Source organism: Dendrobates tinctorius, unplaced genomic scaffold (assembly GCF_039654945.1).
Source record: "Dendrobates tinctorius isolate UK_male_01 unplaced genomic scaffold, ASM3965494v1 ptg000107l, whole genome shotgun sequence".
In the NCBI taxonomy this organism is placed as follows: Eukaryota; Metazoa; Chordata; class Amphibia; order Anura; family Dendrobatidae; genus Dendrobates; species Dendrobates tinctorius.
This window is the reverse complement of record NW_027361775.1, coordinates 32,569,526-32,587,970: the sequence shown is the minus strand read 5'-3', so window position 1 is coordinate 32,587,970 and position 18,445 is coordinate 32,569,526. Positions and strand designations below refer to the sequence as shown.

Sequence of the window (18,445 nt, the reverse complement as noted above, 5' to 3'; positions counted from 1 at the left end):
CATCCCCACAGAGAAACATGGGGGTGGCAGCATCATGGTGTGGCAATGTTTTTCAGCAGCAGTGATAGGGAAAATGGTCCTAGTCAAGGGGAAGATGGATGTTGCGAAATACAGGGATATTCTACAGAAAATCCTGTTTCAGCCTGTCAGTTATTTGAGACTGGGATGACTGTATACCTTCCAACCAAACAATGACCCCAAGCATACTGCTAAAGCAACATTTGAGTGGTTTAAGGAAAAACATCTAAATGTTTTGGAGTGGCCTAGTCAAAACCCAGAAAAATTAGGCTAACGAGTCATGCATCATTATGAGCCATACAAGCCATGGGAAAATCACGGATGACATAAGATTGGTCTGTGTGCTGTCTGTGACTAACACTGTAAGGCCTACTTCATACGTTCTGGTGATTCGTTTACAGGAAAAAACAGTACTGGTACTGCTCCTCACGCAATTTTCATAACTAGCAGAAGGAAAGCCCACGGCTGGGGGCTGATGTTAATAATCTGGGAAAAGGGGCAATATTCCATAAGGTGCCCAGGCTATTAATAACAGCTCAAAGCTGTTTGCTTAGCCGTTCCTGGTGAATTTACTCCAGAAAAAAATAACGTAGGGTCAAACCAGTAAAGGCTAAAAAGACAGCTATAGGTTGATATTAATAGCCTGGGAAGGGACCAGAGATATTTCCCCCCCTTCACCCAGGCTACCAAACCTTTCTAGGATAATAACATCAGCCCTCAGCTTTCTGCATAGCCATTGCTAGCTATTAATTATAAGGGGACCCCACGCCATTTTTTTCCGTAAAATAATCTTTTATTCATTAAATACACGTCCATAATTTTGTACACAAACTATACTAATTGTATTTGTCACTGACATGTATATATCTACCTATTCTATATGGATTTACTGTATGTAATCCATCTCTCCTATCCTGTCGGCTCCTGCTGTGATTTTACAGAAGCCGACAAATGAATTACCGGCTATTGTATCTATCTCTCTATGAAATATAAAGACATATATACAAGGTGGGCCACTTATATGGATTCACCTAAATAAAATGGGAATGGTTAGTGACCCAGATCGGCATGTTGAATTTGCAGAATGCGCAAAACCAAAATTGGAACAGGACCCTCAGTTTACACAGAACATTATGTTCAGTCATGAGGCAAACTTTTTTGGGTGGGTCATTTATATGGATACACCTAAATAAAATGGGAATGGTGACAGTTTTCTTGCGTAGGGTGTCTTGCAATGAAATCTGCTGCAACGACCCAGGTACTGCATTCACCAGACATCAACACAATTTCTATCCGCTCCTCATGTGTTAACCCCTGCCACATGTCAATGGCTATAAGCAAATAGAAACTTGTAAATAACTCATGAATGAATAGAGTTATGTTAAAACCAAGCACACCATTGATTTTCTTGTGAAATTCTCAATAAGTCTGATGTGTCACATGACCCTCTTCCCATTGAAAAAAATAAAGTTGGAGCCAAAATGGCCAACTTCAAAATTGCCGCCATGGTCACCACCCATCTTGAAAAGTTTCCCCCCTCCCATATACTAATGTGCCAAAAACAGAAAGTTGATATCACCAACCATTCCCATTTATTAAGGTGTATCCATATAAATGGCCCACCCTGTATATATATATATATATATATATATATATATATATATATATATATATATATATGTGTGTGTGTGTCACCTATTCTATCTATTCTATTCTAAACTGTCACTCTGTGATTATTCTGTATGCAGCAGATCATTTGCCGGCTTTTAATCTATCTATCTATATACCTATCTAATAATTTATATATATATATATATATATACATAAATCAAGAAAAATAGGCAGCACGCCAAATTAAATGTGAAAAAACTGGATACTTTACTGATCCTCAGTTGGCGACGTTTCAACGGTGACCCGTCTTTATCAAGCAACGTGCTCATAGTCAGTACAAACTTAAATAGTGGTAAAACATGTGCATACAATTCCAATAATTAATCTGATTTACATATTCAAAATGGCCATTGCCTTAGTAACGTTTTTAAGTGCTCCATAAACATATGTGCATATGACCGGAGATCTGGATTACAAAGTGCAACAGTGCATATACAACGTTTTAAAAAGACTCAGCTTTGCCAATAAAACCGATCATGACTAGTGTTGAGCGATACCATCCGATACCGTGAAGTATCGGATTGGATTGGATCAGACCGATACCCAAAAAGTATCGGGTATCTCCGATTCTGATACCGGAAGTCCCATTCAAGTCAATGGGACAGAAATATCGGAAATAAAAAAACCCTTTTTTTACTTGCACATCCTGTTCAGGAGGGGGGAAGAGTGTGGGCGGTGCGTGGGCGGACACTGTGCGTGTCTGTGTGTACGGGCGGGGTCTGTGCGGGCCTGCCGGAGGTCTGTACGGGCCTGCCGGGGGTCTGTGCGGGCCTGCCGGGGGTCTGTGCGGACTGTCGGGGGTCTGTGTGGACTGCCGGGGGTCTGTGCGGACTGCCGGGGGTCTGTGCCGGCTGCCGGGGGTCTGTGCGGCCTGCCGGGGGTCAGTACGGGCCTGCCAGGGGTCTGTGCCAGCTGCCGGGGGTCTGTGCGGACTGCCGGGGGTCTGTGCGGGCCTGCCGGGGGTTGTGTGTGTGTGCAGGCATCGTCCGATGGGACTACAAGTCCCATCGGGCTATGCCTGCTACAATGACAGTGATTGACACATTAGCCAATGATGGGACAGTAGTAGTCCCATCATCCGACTAATGTGTTGAATGTAAAAAATTTTTTTTAGAAAATATACATACTACATACATACTACATATATACAACATTCATACAACATACATGCATACTACATATACTGTATACTACATTCATACAGCATACATAATACATATATACAACATTCATACAACATAAATGCATACTACATACATACTACATATATACAACATTCATACAACATACATACATACTACATATATACTACATTAATACAACATACATACATACATAGTACATACTACATATATACTACATTCATACAACATACATACATACTACATACTACATACATACTTCATATATACTACATATATACTACATTCATACAACATACATACATACTACATACATACTTCATATATACTACATTCATACAATATACATACATGCATACTACATACTACACACAGTTGTGGCCAAAATTATTGCAAACACAAATTCTTTGTTATTATTATTTTCATTTAATTTGTCTTAAATGAAAAAACACAAAAAGAATTGTCCTAAAGCCAAATTGGATATAATTCCACACCAAACATAAAAAAGAGGGTGGGCAAAAGTATTGGCACTGTTTGAAAAATTATGTGATGCTTCTCTAATTTGTGTAATTAACAGCACCTGTAACTTACCTGTGGCACCTAACAGGTGTTGGCAATAACTAAATCACACTTGCAGCCAGTTGACATGGATTAAAGTTGACTCAACCTCTGTCCTGTGTCCTTGTGTGTAACACATTGAGCATGGAGAAAAGAAAGAAGACCAAAGAACTGTCTGAGGACTTGAGAAACCAAATTGTGAGGAAGCATGAGCAATCTCAAGGCTACAAGTCCATCTCCAAAGACCTGAATGTTCCTGTGTCTACCGTGCGCAGTGTCATCAAGAAGTTTAAAGCCCATGGCACTGTGGCTAACCTCCCTAGATGTGGACAGAAAAGAAAAATTGACAAGAGATTTCAACGCAAGATTGTGTGGATGTTGGGTAAAAAACCTCGACTAACATCCAAACAAATTCAAGCTGCCCTGCAGTCCGAGGGTACAATAGTGTCAACCCGTACTATCCGTCGACGTCTGAATGAAAAGGGACTGTATCACTGTCATTGTAGCAGGCATAGCCCGATGGGACTTGTAGTCCGCACAGCCCCCCGGCAGCCGGCACAGCCCCCCGGCAGGCCCGTACAGACCCCCGGCAGTCTGCACAGACCCCCGGCAGCCGGCACAGACCCCCGGCAGGCCCGTACAGACCCCCGGCAGTCCGCACAGACCCCCGGCAGCCGGCACAGACCCCCGGCGGGCCCGCACAGACCCGCGGCAGGCCCGCACAGACCCGCTGCAGACCCGCACAGACCGCGCATCACGATGCGCACAGACCGCGCATCATGATGACAACATTTCAGCAGCCAATCACAGCCACAACAGTGGCTCATTGCATTATGGGAACTTCCGATTCCGGTATCCGATATTGTAAAAATATCGGTACTCGGTATCGGAATTCCGATACAGCGAATATCGGCCGATACCCGATATTTGCAGTATCGGAATGCTCAACACTAATCATGACACAATCTATGAGGGTGCTAAGGCTTATAAAGTTAAAAAAGTTGGTATACTTTACTCATATCCATGCAGCTCTCTGTCACTTCTGGCTTCTTGCTGTGGTCGGCGTTGTTTGTCGCCACCCAGTTTCATCATTTTTTTATTTTTGTATATATATATATATATATATATATATATATATATATGTATATGCAGCTCTGGCAAAAATTAAGAAACAACTGCTACATTTTCAGTTTGTCTGATTTTTCTCTTTATAGGTATATTTTTTAGTAAAATGTAAATTGCTCTTTTATTCTATAAACTACTGACAACATGTCTTCGAATTTCCAAGCACTAAATTTTGTATTTATTTTCAGAAAATGAGAAATGGTCAAAATAACAAAAAAATGCAGTGCTTGCAGACCTCAAATATTGCTAAGAAAACAAGTTCATAATCATTTAGACAACAATACTAATATTTTAGCTCAGGAAGAGTTCAGAAATCAATATTTTGTGGAATAACCATGATTTTTAATCACAGCTTTCATGCGTCTTGGCATGCTTTCCACCAGACTTTTTTCCACTGCTTTTGGGTAACCTTCTGCCACTCCTGGTACAAAAATGTAAGCAGTTCTTCTTTGTTTGATGGCTTGTGACTATCCATTTTCCTCTTGATTACATTCCAGAGCTTTTCAATGGGGTTCAGGTCTGGAAATTGTGTTGGCAATGACAGGGATTTGATGTGGTGGTCCTTCATCCACACAATGATTGACCTAGCTGTGTGGCATGGTGCATTGTCCTGCTGGAAAAAACAATCCTCAGAGTTGGGGAACATTGTCTGAGCAGAAGGAATCAACTGTTTTTCCAGGATAATCTTGTATGCGGCTTGATTCATACTTCCTTTACAAAGATTAACCTGCTCAATTCCAGCCTTGCTGAAGCATCCCCGGATCATCACCGATCCGCCACCAAATTTCACAGTGGGTGCAAACACTGTGGATTGTACACCTCTCCAGGTCTCCGTCAAACTATTAGACGACCAGGTGTTGGACAAAGCTGAAAATTAGACTCAGAGAAGATTACCTTACTCCAGTCCTCTATGGACCAATCCTTATGGTCTTTGGCAAGCTTCAGCCTGGCTCTCCTTTGCTTCTCATTGATGAAAGGCTTTTCTCTACCTTTACATGACTTGAGACCTGCCTCTAGGAGCCTATTACAAACTGTTCTTGCCGTGCACGTGACCCCAGCTGCCATTTGCCATTCTTTTTGTAGGTCACTTGTTGTCATCCTGCAGTTGCTGAGTGACATTCGAATAAGATGACGGTCATCCCGGTCAGTGGAGAGTCGTTTTCGCCCTCTGCCGGTCTGTAGCTTTGTTGTCCCCAATGTCTGCTACTTGATCTTGTTGTAATAGACTGTCGTCTTAGAAATTTTAAGGATGGAGACAACATGACGCTCACTGTATCCCTCTGTTAGTAAAGCCAGAATTGAGCCCTTTCTTTTTCTCACTCAAGACTTTTCTTTTCAACGCCTTTGGTATGGTTAAAAGTTATTTTTTCATTTCTGTCACGGCACCGCCAGACTCAGGGCCTGCTGTCCCGGCCTCGGCCAGTAGGAGGCGCCGGACTATCACATCACCGTCAGACTCAGGGCCTGCTGTCCCAGCCTCGGCCAGTAGGAGGCGCCGGACTATCACATCACCGTCAGACTCAGGGCCTGCTGTCCCAGCCTCGACCACTAGGAGGTCCCGGACTGTCCTATCACCGTCTGACCCGTGGCCTGCAGTCTCGGCCTTGGTCTCTGGGAGGCGTTGTGCTTCAACCCCGAGTGATGGCGGCGATAGCCATGAGGCTCCTGCGCAGGCGTCCGCTGGACGCAGGCTTCGCTCCTCGGTCAGTCATGAAGGGGCTGGTGCATTACCATCCAGCCTGGTCCTGGGGGCGGTCCGGATGACATCATCAGGCCACGGGCCTGTAAGGGATGACCTGATCCCTCAAATACCTTGGGACTGCTCTTGCAGGCCGCCGGATATATTCTTGGTTCCCCTGCGTGTTACTGTGTGAATTGCTGTTTGACTGACTCTGACTTTTGCCTGGACTTCTGACTCTGCTTCTGCCTAACGACTTTGTACCTTTGCTGCCCTCCTGGTTTATGACTCTTACTTTGGCCTGGATTCTGACTCTGCTTCTGCCTAACGACTTTGTACCTCTGCTGCCCTCCTGGTTTATGACTCTTACTTTGGCCTGGATTCTGACTCTGCTTTTGCCTAACGATTCTGTACCTCTGCTGCCCTCCTGGTTTATGACTCTGGCTTCGGCCTGGAATCTGACTCTGCTACTGTCTACTGTTTTTATACCATTTCTGCCTGACTGGTTTAGTCTCGGATATCATTGCCTCTGTGTCCTGTATTGGAACACCTTTCTGGCGACCGTCCTGCTCTGGTCATTGCTCCTATTCAGACAGCGCCTCCTGGGCTCTGCTATAAATCCAGATCCCTGTATAGGGGTAAAGGGTATCAGTGTTTCTCGGGGTGCTGTCTGGCTGCAGTCCAGACCGCAGGCAGACGTCACAATTTCTATTACTTTTGGGATATTACTAGCACTTGTTTTGCCATCCAGCTTGTCCTATTGTAAGAGGATTGTGAACACCACAGCAGGATTTTTTATACTTTCCTTCAGTAAATAAGATTTGGTTCAGGTGATCATCTAATCAGAAGCACATTAAGTAGAATGAGGTGTATTCTGGTTGGAATTCAATTGACACTGGAATGGAATGGCTGTCAGACATGTAGAGAAGCTGATTTTTATAAAACTGTGCAGTGGTCTCTTAATTTTTGCCAGAGGTGTATGTTTTGAAGAATATTTCGTTTTAAAATGATGTGTCAATGACAGAGAACTGCTCTATGTGAAAGCTCATGTTAAAATCGCATTGCATACGGATGTCATACGGATACTAGATGCGAGGAGATTGCATCATTGCATTGCGAACGCATTACATATGGATCACCATACGGAGAACACTCCTGTGATTCTTGGGTGAGAAAATCGGAACGATTTTTCATACGGCAAGTGTGACTCCGGCCTTAGGTTAGTAAGCGGGATGTGATGGTGGGGGCCACATGAGCTCCATAGAATTAAATATTGTTGTAAATGGTATAAAATATTGCCTTGTGTTTCATTACGTCAGATAAAGTGATTTGCCCACGGCCCGTGTGCAGTCTCTTTTGTCTCCAAGCGCTTGTAAATTAAGGGTGTAAACTCCTAATTTGGCCTCACTGGTGATCTAGCATAGCTGACTCTGGGTCAGAACGAAAACAGCTATGACACATACGGATTGCATACGGATGTCATACAGATACTAGATGCGAGGAAATCGCATCATTGCATTGCAAACTCATTACATACGGATCACCATATGGAGAACACTCCTGTGATTCTTGGCTGAGAAAATCGGACCGATTTTTCATACGGCATGTGTGTCTCCGGCCTTAGGTTAGTAATCGGGGTGTCTTATAGACGCCTCTCCATTACTAACCCCTGGTCTTAATGTCAGCTGACAATACAAGACTGACATCAACCCCACAAATATTACCCCACTTGCCACCGCACCAAAGCAAGTGGGAAGAGCAAAACTAAGCTCCAGATTTGGCGCATCTTATAGATGCACCATTTCTGGTGGGCTGAGGGCTAATGTTGATAGCCTGGGGGTAGACAATATCCATAACCCCTTCCCACCAGGCTAATAATATCAACCCACAGCTTTCTGTTTAGCCTTTGTTGGTTTTCATTTTTTCTGAGGTCCCCCGTAAATTCACCAGAAAAGCCTAAGCAAACAGCTGTGAGCTGTTATTAATAGCCTGGGAACCTTAGGGGACATTGTCCCTTGTACCAGGTTATTAACATCAGTCCCCAGCCGTGGGCTTTCCCTCTGCTGGTTAAGAAAAGTACACGGGAGCCCACATTGTTTTTTTTTATTTAATTCTTTAATTTTCACATGAGCTACACAGCTGCTGCTGAATACAACTCCCATAAGTGTCTCCTGGTCGCACTAATCTCATGCCAGCAGGAGACAATGATGAGAGCTGTTTTCAGCTGCTTGGGAATAGCGCAAACTGTATCACTTCTTCCCAGACCCCAGTACAAGTCACGCTGATGACACGCAGATGTCATCCATGTGTCATTAATGTCCACATGTGCAGCAAACATTTTGACCTTGCTGTGCAGAAAAAAAATGACATGTATGCGGGTTTTTCACGACAACCGTACAAGGACAGAAAAAATGGACGTCTGAAGAATGCCTAATAGATAGGAGTTTTGCTATTTTTTTCTTAAGAATTGTGAGATTACTGAATATTTTAGTTGATGGTCACAAAACACTTTCATGTATTAATGATATCTTACTTTTCATCTGGTTCCTGATCCAGTCAATGAAGGCTGTTACTCTGGTGTAGACCCCTGGTTTTCCTCTCTCTCCACAGCCGTCACCCCATGAAGTAATGCCATATATCATGTATTGCTTAGATGAAGGATCTTGGCAGGTCAGAGGTCCTCCAGAGTCTCCCTGTGATTAAGAATGACAAGCTATACATTTATAAGTCATTCCGTTATTTTGTGCAAATTTCAGCATTTTTCCTTTCCATGCATAATGTTAGAACATTTTCTAGTTCATTTCAAATTTCTAAGAAGAAATTTACCTGGCAAGAGTCTATGCCCCCAGTCAGGTAGCCAGCACAGAACATGGTGCTGGTCAACATGTCCTTCCCCAAGGAGCTTCTACATAATTCTTGGCTCAGAACTGGCACCCGAGCTTCCATAATAACATCTGATGGCGGGCCATCTGTTTGTCATAATATAACAGAAGTGCTGTAAATTTATACACCTTATATTGACATATTTGATAGTGCTGCCTATATATTTGGGTGAACTGATAAAACATAAAAATAATTTTGTTTGAAGCAATTACCCCAAAAAAGTAATAAAAGGCGATCAAAACGTGTTATGTATCCTAAAAGAGTACACAAAAAAAACAAACCCTCATACAGGTCAAGTCATGGGAAAAAAAAAAGTAATGGGCCTTAGAAAATGTTGAAACAATCCAATTATTTTTAAAAGCACTAAAATATATTAAAATTAACTTATTAGTTTAGTATCGTTAGAATCATAGTGACTTTAAAAATCATATTGCCGGCAAATTTTTACTGCGACTGCATTTTTTTTTTTCATTATTTCATTGTTTTTGGAATTTTTTTTTCCTGTCTCAAGTAAACTATGTGGTACAATAAATTGTGAATTTGAAAAGTACAACTCATCATGAAAAATACAAGCCCTTATAAAGCTGTCAGTCGATGAGAAAATAAAAATGTTATGGTTCCACGGAGAAAAAAACTAAAACATGACAGGTCCTTGAGGGAATAATGTATTGAATTAGTTAAAAAATACATATTTTTCTTGGTTAAGGTACACTGCAGGTGAATAGTCTAGAGTTGCATCCTGATCAGGAACATCACTGATTTCCAAAAGATCATTTCGACTAGATAACACCTTTAAAATTATATTTATGAAGGACATATTATTAGACTGACCTTCGTAAAGAGAGCCCCAGCCAGCAATGTAGCAGCTTGTTCCAGGAGAGGGGTCTACAGGAACCATTGGGAGACACACTGGAATTGCTCTTGGAGAAGCTACAACTGGACTTGTTAATTCTACCAGTGCAAGGTCATTGTTAAATGTTTTCTGATTAAACTACAGGAAAAACATAGGGGGAACACATCAGTATTTTTTTCATTCAACACATTTGTTCTTAACTGACTGGATTATTTTTTCAGAGAATGCATTACCTAATATGATAGGGCCACTGTTAATTTTTGCCTTCCTGTAACTAATTATTTCTCTGCCAAATTGTGTCGATGCAAACATTTACAGTGGCTTACAAAAGTATTCACCCACTGGGCTTTTTATTATTTTGTTATATTACAACCTGTGCTTAAATATTTTTGTAATTCGATTTTGTGTGTGTGACTCATCAGAACTAAATAACTTAAGTTAGTGAACTGATAAAAATATAGACATAAATTTAATTTATGAGATCAAATAACTAAAAATTGCCATGTGCATATGTATTCACCCTTTTGAGATGATGCCCTAAAAATTTCTGGTGCAAGCAATTACCTTCATAAGTCACATGTGTAGTGAAAGGAGGTCCACCTGTGTGCAATCTGTGTCACATGGTGTGTCAGTATATACACACCTTTTCTGAAAGGCCACAGAGGCTGGAACACCATTAGGCAAGAGGCACCACTAACCAAACAACATGAAGACTAAGGAGATCTCCAAACAAGTCGGGGACAAAGTTGTTGAGAAGCACACGTCAAGGTTGAGTTATACAAATATATCCCAATCTCTGATGATCACCATCAAATTCATATACAAAATTACTTGGCACTCAAAATCGGAGAAGCAATTTTTTCTTTATTGTCCATCCAGACAAAAATAGACTCATATCATATTAACGTTTTCAGTCCAACAACGGACCTTCATCAGAAATGTCTTTTTGTTTCTTTAGAGTAGACTGTAAGAGATACAGTATGGTAAAAGATATCCTAAGGCAGGAATGAAATCCTGTTTATTTTGTAATGACTGGAGCTCGAGTCTATCAAAGGGGCTGGATACAATGTGACTGGATGAAGCAGGCCTTAGGGAGAGAGAGGCCGCGCTGTCTGGAACAGTATCTGCAAGGGGCTGCAGCGCTAAGAGGCCGCTGAAACAATCCAGGGTGCCGGCAGGATTTCATTCCTGCCTTAGGATATCTTTTACCCTACTGTATCTCTTACAGTCTACTCTAAAGAAACAAAAAGACCTTTCTGATGAAGGTCCGTTGTTTGACCGTTGTTTGACCGAAAACGTTCATATGATATGAGTCTATTTTTGTCTGGATGCACAATAAAGAAAAAATTGCTTCTCCGATTTTGAGTGCCAAGTAATTTTGTATATGTCTATGGGTTGGAAACCTTACTTGTGCACCAATTCTCCTCTGTTTTTCTATGGAGTGCCATGTTTTTTTGTATACTACACGATAAAATTCATGTTCATCAAATGTAAAGAACATGGCAAGCCTGCCAAAAGAGCACCACCAAAATCTTCAATCTGGTCAAGGAGTGCATTAATCAGAGAGGCAGCACAAAGACCAAAGATAACCCTGAAGGAGCTGCAGAGTTCCCAAGCAGAGACTGGAATATGTGTCCATATGATCACAATAAGCAGTACACTCCTTAGAGTTGGCCTTTATGGAAGAGTAGCCAGGAAAAATTTTTTACTTACAAAAATTGTAAGGTGCGTTTTGAGTTTGCCAAAAGACCATTAGGAGACTCCTCAAATATATTCAGGAAGGTGCGGTGGTCAGATGAGACCAAAATTAAACTTTTTGGCCACCAAGGTAAACGCTATGTCTGGTGCCAAACCAACACAGCTGATCACCACGATAATACCATCTCCACAGTGAAACGTGGTGGTGGCAGCTTAATGCTGCATGGATGTTTTTCAGTAGCAGCGACAGGGAAAATGATTCAAGTTGGGGGGAAGATGATACAGGGATATCCTTCATCAAAACCTGTTTCAGTCTTTCAGTGATTTGAGACTGAGACGGAAGTTCACCTGCCAAAAAGACAATGATCCAAAGTATACTGTTAAAGCAACACTCGAGTGGTTTAAGGGGAAACTTGTAAATATTTTGGAATAACCTAGTAAAAGCCCAGACCTTAATCCAATTGAGAATATGAGGGCAGATTTGAAAATTGCTGTTCACCGGAGGAAAAAATCTAACTTGAAAGAGCTGGAGCAGTTTTGACTTGAATAATAGGTAAAAATCCCAGTGGAAAGATGTGGAACGAGCATATAGATTTATCAAAAATGACTTGCAGCTGTAATTGCTGCAAAAGAAGGCTCTTCAGTATACTGACTTTAGGGAGGTGAATAGTTATGCACACTGAAGTTTTCAGTTATTTTGTCCTATTTGTTGTTAGTTTCACAATAAAAATAAAACCAAATGTTCACAGTTGTAGGCATGTTCTTTAAATCAACTGATGCAAACCCTCAAAAGAAAAAAAACTGAAAGTCCACGTTGCAAGGTGCAAAAATTGCAAACTGCCAAGGGGGTTGAGTACTTTTACAAGCCACTGTAGATACTTAGGAAAAACTAATTTGCTTAGGATTTGCTTCTGACACTAAGGCCACGTCCACTATTTGGTCAGTATTTTACATCAATATTTGTAAGCCAAAACCAGGAATGGGTGAAAAATGCAGAAGTGGTAACGTGTTTCTGTTATATTTTTCCTCAGATTTTTAGGCTGAGTTCACATGTAGCTTTTTTTTTGCGTTTTCACGGCATTTTTAAACCCGCGATTTTGCCGCAAAAATGCAAAAAAGCATCCCATGCAATCCTATGGCATTCCGCACATGATGCGCTAATGCTATGTATTTTTCTGCGGCGGAATTGCATCGCGGAAAAATACGCAGCATGTTCGTTCTTTGTGCGGAATCGCGGGAAAATCCGCACACATAGGAATGCATTGTTCCGCTTACTTTGCATGTGGCTATGCCCACCATGCGAAAAGTAAGCTGAACATTTGCGGATGGTACCCAGGGTCTGGAGGAGAGGAGATTCTCCTCCAGGCCCTGGGTACCATCCGCAAATGTTCCGCTTACTTTTCGCATGGTGGGCATAGCCACATGCAAAGTAAGCGGAACATTTGCGGATGGTACCCAGGGTCTGGAGGAGAGGAGATTCTCCTCCAGGCCCTGGGTACCATATCCCTGAAAGAAAAAAAGAATTAAAATAAAAAATCATGCTCTTCTCACCTTCCGGCGTCCCACGCAGCATCCACAGGCCTCAGCGATGCTCACGACAACTCCCGCTCCCAGTGATGCCTTGCGACAATGACCTTTGATGAAGCCGAGGTCGCGCGAGACCGCTACGTCATGAAAGGTCATTGTTTCAAGGCATCGCTGGGAACGGAAGTTGCCGGGAGCATCGCGATGATTGGGAATGCTGCGCGGGATGCCGGAAGGTGAGAAAAACACGATTTTTTAATTTTTTTATTATTTCAAACTTTATAACTATTTACTACTGATGCTGCATAGGCAGCCTCAACAGTAAAAAGTTGGTTACACTATGTTTGACGAGTGTGACCAACCTGTCAATCAGTTTTCCAAGCGATGCTACAGATCGCTTGGAAAACGCTGGAATTCTGCAAGCTAATTACTCTTGCAAATCGCTAGTTTTTCCGCGGGAAATAGGCGGGAATTTAAATTGCGGATTTTTCGCTTATTTCCCGTGGAATGGAATTCCGGAATTCCCGCAGAAATACCCGCCGGAATTCCACACGTGTGCACAAAGCCTAAGTCCTGGTTTTGGCGTACAAATACTGAACGTGTGAACATAGCCTAGGATTCTGGGTAACTACTCTAAATAAAAAAGGTATAAGGTATACAAGAATATATCTCCTTATGTCATTTGGTTTCAATACCTTGGGGTGGGTTATAATCCTATTCACTTGGTAGACTCTTCTTTCTTTTTCCTCTTTGTTCAGGTTATACTGCCCAATCACAACTGTCCAATGCAGCTCATTAACATTTCTGCCAAAAAAAGTACAGATCTAATAATCTGGGCACCAGAAAACAGCAGACATTTAACCCACTAATGGCTTGTACTGTAGCCATATGTAGAGCTCTTCTATACGTTCATGCGTTGGCCAAATATATCCTATTAAGTCTCACTTGATTGACATAATATTTGCATAATACATGGTTCATCAACAATGAGGATTTAGCATCAGCATTATTTACTACAATAGACACAAACTACAAAAACATAAAGCAGTAATATCATCCAAACCTTATGATCTATCGGCTTGAGTGGTGACAATTAATCTCGTACCCATTAAAGCAGTGTGCCGCCGTTAGCACCCAGCCGTCTCCCAGCAGGACTCCTCCACACATAAGCTCTCCATTAAGTCGAATATTAACCAGCCATGGCCAAGACCCGAGTGAAGTAATGCTTCCTCCAACTATGCGACCTTTAGGTATAGTGTTGTTGGTGGCAGAGGATATGGCTTGTCCGCAGATCACTAAACAAGAGATAGATATAAATGTGTATTTTTTGGTATTCTGCATACGGCAATGCTAAAATATTATTACAGACTAGATTACTGGATATAAATGTATGTATTATATCAGTATATATGCCGAGATCATAATTCTGTTACCAGACTAATGTGACGTTGACCACCTACCACAGACCTGGCTGTCACCATAAAGCACTGCATAATACACACTGTAAAAAGGTACGTTTACTATCATCTTTACTTACGGATAAATTGGAATCTGCTTTTCCTCCTTGAATGGCCAGTGTCTGATTCTGACATCTTACATATGATTACATTCATGTGTAAGGCCTCAGACGTCTGTTTCACGTACCTATTTTATTTGTTCTTTTCATGATTTGAGCATGTACCCATTATAGTATCTGGGTTTGTGCACGTCGTGATTTTTGTGGACCAAGCTCCAGCAGAAAAAAAAAGGTGTCCATTTTTTACCTGAATCTTGGTTCAAACTCACCTATTCAAGTCTATGGGTCCATGAAAAACTCAGACAGGTCACTGATGCCATCCTAGTTACATCCTATTGCTGTCTGTTTTTCATGTTTTCCTTAGGCCATGTTCACACGTTCAGTATTTGACCTCAGTATTTGTAAGCTAAAACCAGGAGTGGGTGATAAATACTGTACAAAAGTGGTGACGTGCCTCTATTATACTTTTCCTCTGATTTCCTCCAAAGACCTGCGGATTATCTGCGGTTTTGCCTGCGGTTTGGTCCTGTGGATTCACTATCTCCACAATGGTGGAGATAGGAACCCGCAGGACCAAACAGGAGATAGGAATTGACATGCAATTCTTTCTGCGGATTCAAAACCGCAGCAAATCCGCGTGGATTTTTCCGCAGCGTCGGCACAGCGGTTTTTTTTTCCCATTCATTTGAATGGTACTGTACACCGCAGCTAAAACTGCTGCGGGTCCGCAGCGGCCAAAACCGCTGCGGAAACGCAGCGGAATCCGCAGTGTGTGCACGCAGCCTTAAACAACAGAATATAACTCCAAGTACATCAAACTTCTGTGAAATCAAACTGTCCACTTAGGAAGGAACACTGATTGACAATCATTTTCACATGCTGTTGTGCAAATGGAATAGACAACAGATGGAAATTATTGGCAATTATCAAGACACACTCAATAAAGGAGTGGTTCTGCAGGTGGGGACCACAGATCACATCTCAGTACCAATGCTTTCTGGCTGATGTTTTGGTCACTTTTTAATGTTGGTTGTGCTTTCACACTTGTGGTAGCAACCCACACAAGTGGCTCAGGTAGTGCAGCTCATCCAGCATGGCACATCAATGTGAGCTGTGGCAAGAAGGTTTGCTGTGTTTGTTAGCATAGTGTCCAGAGGCTGGAGGCGCTACCAGGAGACAGGCCAGTACACCAGGAGACGTGGAGTGGGCCATAGGACGGCAACAACCCAGCAGCAGGACCGCTACCTCAGCCTCAGAAGGAGCACTGCCAGAGCCCTGCAAAATGACCTCCAGCAGGCCACAAATGTGCATGTGTCTGCACAAACGGTTAGAAACCATGAGGAAGGTCTGAGTGCCCTATATCCACAGATGGGGGTTGTGCTCACAGCCCAACACTGTGCAGGACACTTGGCATTTGCCACAGATCACCAGGATTGACAAATTCACCACTAGTGCCCTGTGCTCTTCACAGATGAAAGCAGGTTTATACTGAGCACATGTGACAGAGTCTGGAGACGCCTTGGAGAGCGATCTGCTGCCTGCAATATCCTTCAGCATTACTGGTTTGGCAGTGGGTCAGTAATGGTGTGGGGTGGCATTTCTTTGGAGGGCCACAGAGCCCTCCATGCGCTCGCCAGAGGTAGCCTGACTACCATTAGGTACCGAGATGAGATCCTCAGACCCCTTGTAAAACCATATGCTGGTGCTGTTGGCCCTGGGTTCCTCCTAATGCTGGACAATGACAGAACACATGTGGCTGGAGTGTGTCAGAAGTTCCTGCAAGATGAAGGCATTGAAGCTATGGACTGGCCCGTCCGTTCCCCAGACCTGAATCTAATTGAGCACATCTGGGACATCATGTCTCGCTTCATTCACCAATGTCACGTTGCTCCAAAGATTGTCCAGAAGTTGGCGTATGCTTTAGTCCAGGTCTGGGAGGAGATCTCTCATGACAACATCCGCCGACTCATCAGGAGCAAGCCCAGGTGTCGTAGGGAGGTCAAACAGTCACATGGAGGCCACACACACTACTGAGCACCATTTCCTTGTCTTGAGGCATTTCCACTGAAGTTGGATCAGCCTGTAATTTGATTTTCCACTTTGATTTTGAGTATCCTTCCAAATCCAGGCCTCCATGGGATATTAATTTTGATTTACATTGATCTTTTTTATGTAATCTTGTTCTCTACGCATGCCACTATGTAATGAATAAAAATTTGCAGCTGCGATATTTCATTCAGTGATATCTACGATGTGGCATCTTAGTGTTCCCTTTATTTTTTTGAGCAGTGAGACACATATATATATTTATATTTCATACAGAGGTAGATAGCAGAATAGCCGATAACTCAATTGTCGGCTTCTGTAAAATCATAACAGAACCCAACAGAATATGAGACATGGTTTATATACAGTAAACCTTTGCATATCCGTTAGATTTATATATGTCCCTCACTAATAATGTTAGTAGTGTGTGTGTGTAAAATTTTGGAGCTGTAGGTGTTAAATTAAAGGATTAATTCACAGAAAAAACTTGCTTGGGCTCCCGCACAATTTTCTCCACCAGAGAGGGCAAGCCAGTGACTGAGGGCAGAAATTAATAGCCTAGAGAGGGAGTATTGTTTTTGGGCCCTCCTGACTGAAAAATCTGCCCCCAGCCACCCCAGAAAAGGTGCATCTCTCTCTTCACATTGCCCTGTAGCGGGTGGCATATGGGGTAATAAGGGGTTAATGTCACCTTGCTATTGTAAGGTGACATTAAGCCTGGTTAATAATGGAGAGATGTCAATAAGACACCTATCCATTATTAATCCACTAGTCTGAAAAGGTTAAAAAACACACACATTATGAGTAAAGAGTTGTAATGAAATAAATAAACACACATTTTTCCATCTTTATTTAACTTCCAATCCAATTGAAGCCATCGTTCTCCTGTAAAAAAATAAAAAAGCAACAATATCCCATACCAACTGTACAGTCAATTCCCACGCTGCAATCCTTCTGAAGGGGTTAATTGTTTATTAGCAGGAGTGGTGCTAAGGCGACCAGCCCAGCTGTAAACCACGTAGGAATGAAGGAAAAGCTGGCTGCCCAGCCTCCTCACCTGAATGGAGAGGGACTGATTAGCGTGGGAAAGTTTCTGAACATTTTCCCAAGCTGTCAGTTCACAGCGGGTCAGGCGGGGAGTCAGCGCAGCCTTAGTGACGTCAGCGGCTGGAAAATCTCCCGACGTCTTTGCAAATCGTAGACAAAGTCTCTGGCTCTATTACGGAGGAACACAATGTTTCCAGATGGTGCTGATGTATCCGGTTTGGCTTGGCTTGAGTGTGCTGGAACGTGGAAACAGTCCTTTGTGTAGATTCCTCAAGAATGGCACTGGAAAAGAACCGTGGGCAAGTTCACAGACCACGGCAGCTGGTGGTCTTCTGTAGTAGTCTCTAGGAACAGAGCGGGTAAGTTTATCGGTAACTGTAGGCAGGACAGAGCTATCTAGAAAAACAGGGTCAAGCGGTAACTCAGTAGTGTCACAGTCAATCTTAGAGTCAATACGCTGAGGGATGAATGGCACGGAGTTGTCAGCCGGAGCAGCAGAGAGGGAGTCAACCTTCTCCTGTTGCTTTCCCGCCAAGTCTCACCCGTTACTGCGCTCAGTCCTCTTTATATTCCCCGTGCCCTCTGCTGCCTGGCGGGAAGGTCCTTCCCCTTCAGGAAAAGTCTCCCCCTGCAACAGTGGTTACAGTCCCGATAGTTCCGGCACTAAAGGGCACCAGAAACCGCTG

At 42.7% G+C, this 18,445-nt stretch overlaps 1 protein-coding gene across 2 annotated transcripts in view; it reads right to left on the bottom strand.

The window, feature by feature from the left end:
- PRSS56 (serine protease 56) overlaps positions 1-18,445 on the bottom strand; it is a 77,042-nt gene that overhangs the window by 39,332 nt on the left and 19,265 nt on the right. For both annotated transcript variants that reach the window (XM_073589336.1, XM_073589337.1), the window contains exons 5-9: positions 14,256-14,445; positions 13,846-13,954; positions 9,907-10,066; positions 9,019-9,161; positions 8,726-8,885 (exon numbers count right to left, since the gene is read on the bottom strand). In XM_073589336.1, coding sequence (XP_073445437.1) covers positions 8,726-8,885; positions 9,019-9,161; positions 9,907-10,066; positions 13,846-13,954; positions 14,256-14,445 — 762 coding nt within the window. The remainder of the gene's footprint in view (positions 1-8,725; positions 8,886-9,018; positions 9,162-9,906; positions 10,067-13,845; positions 13,955-14,255; positions 14,446-18,445) is intronic.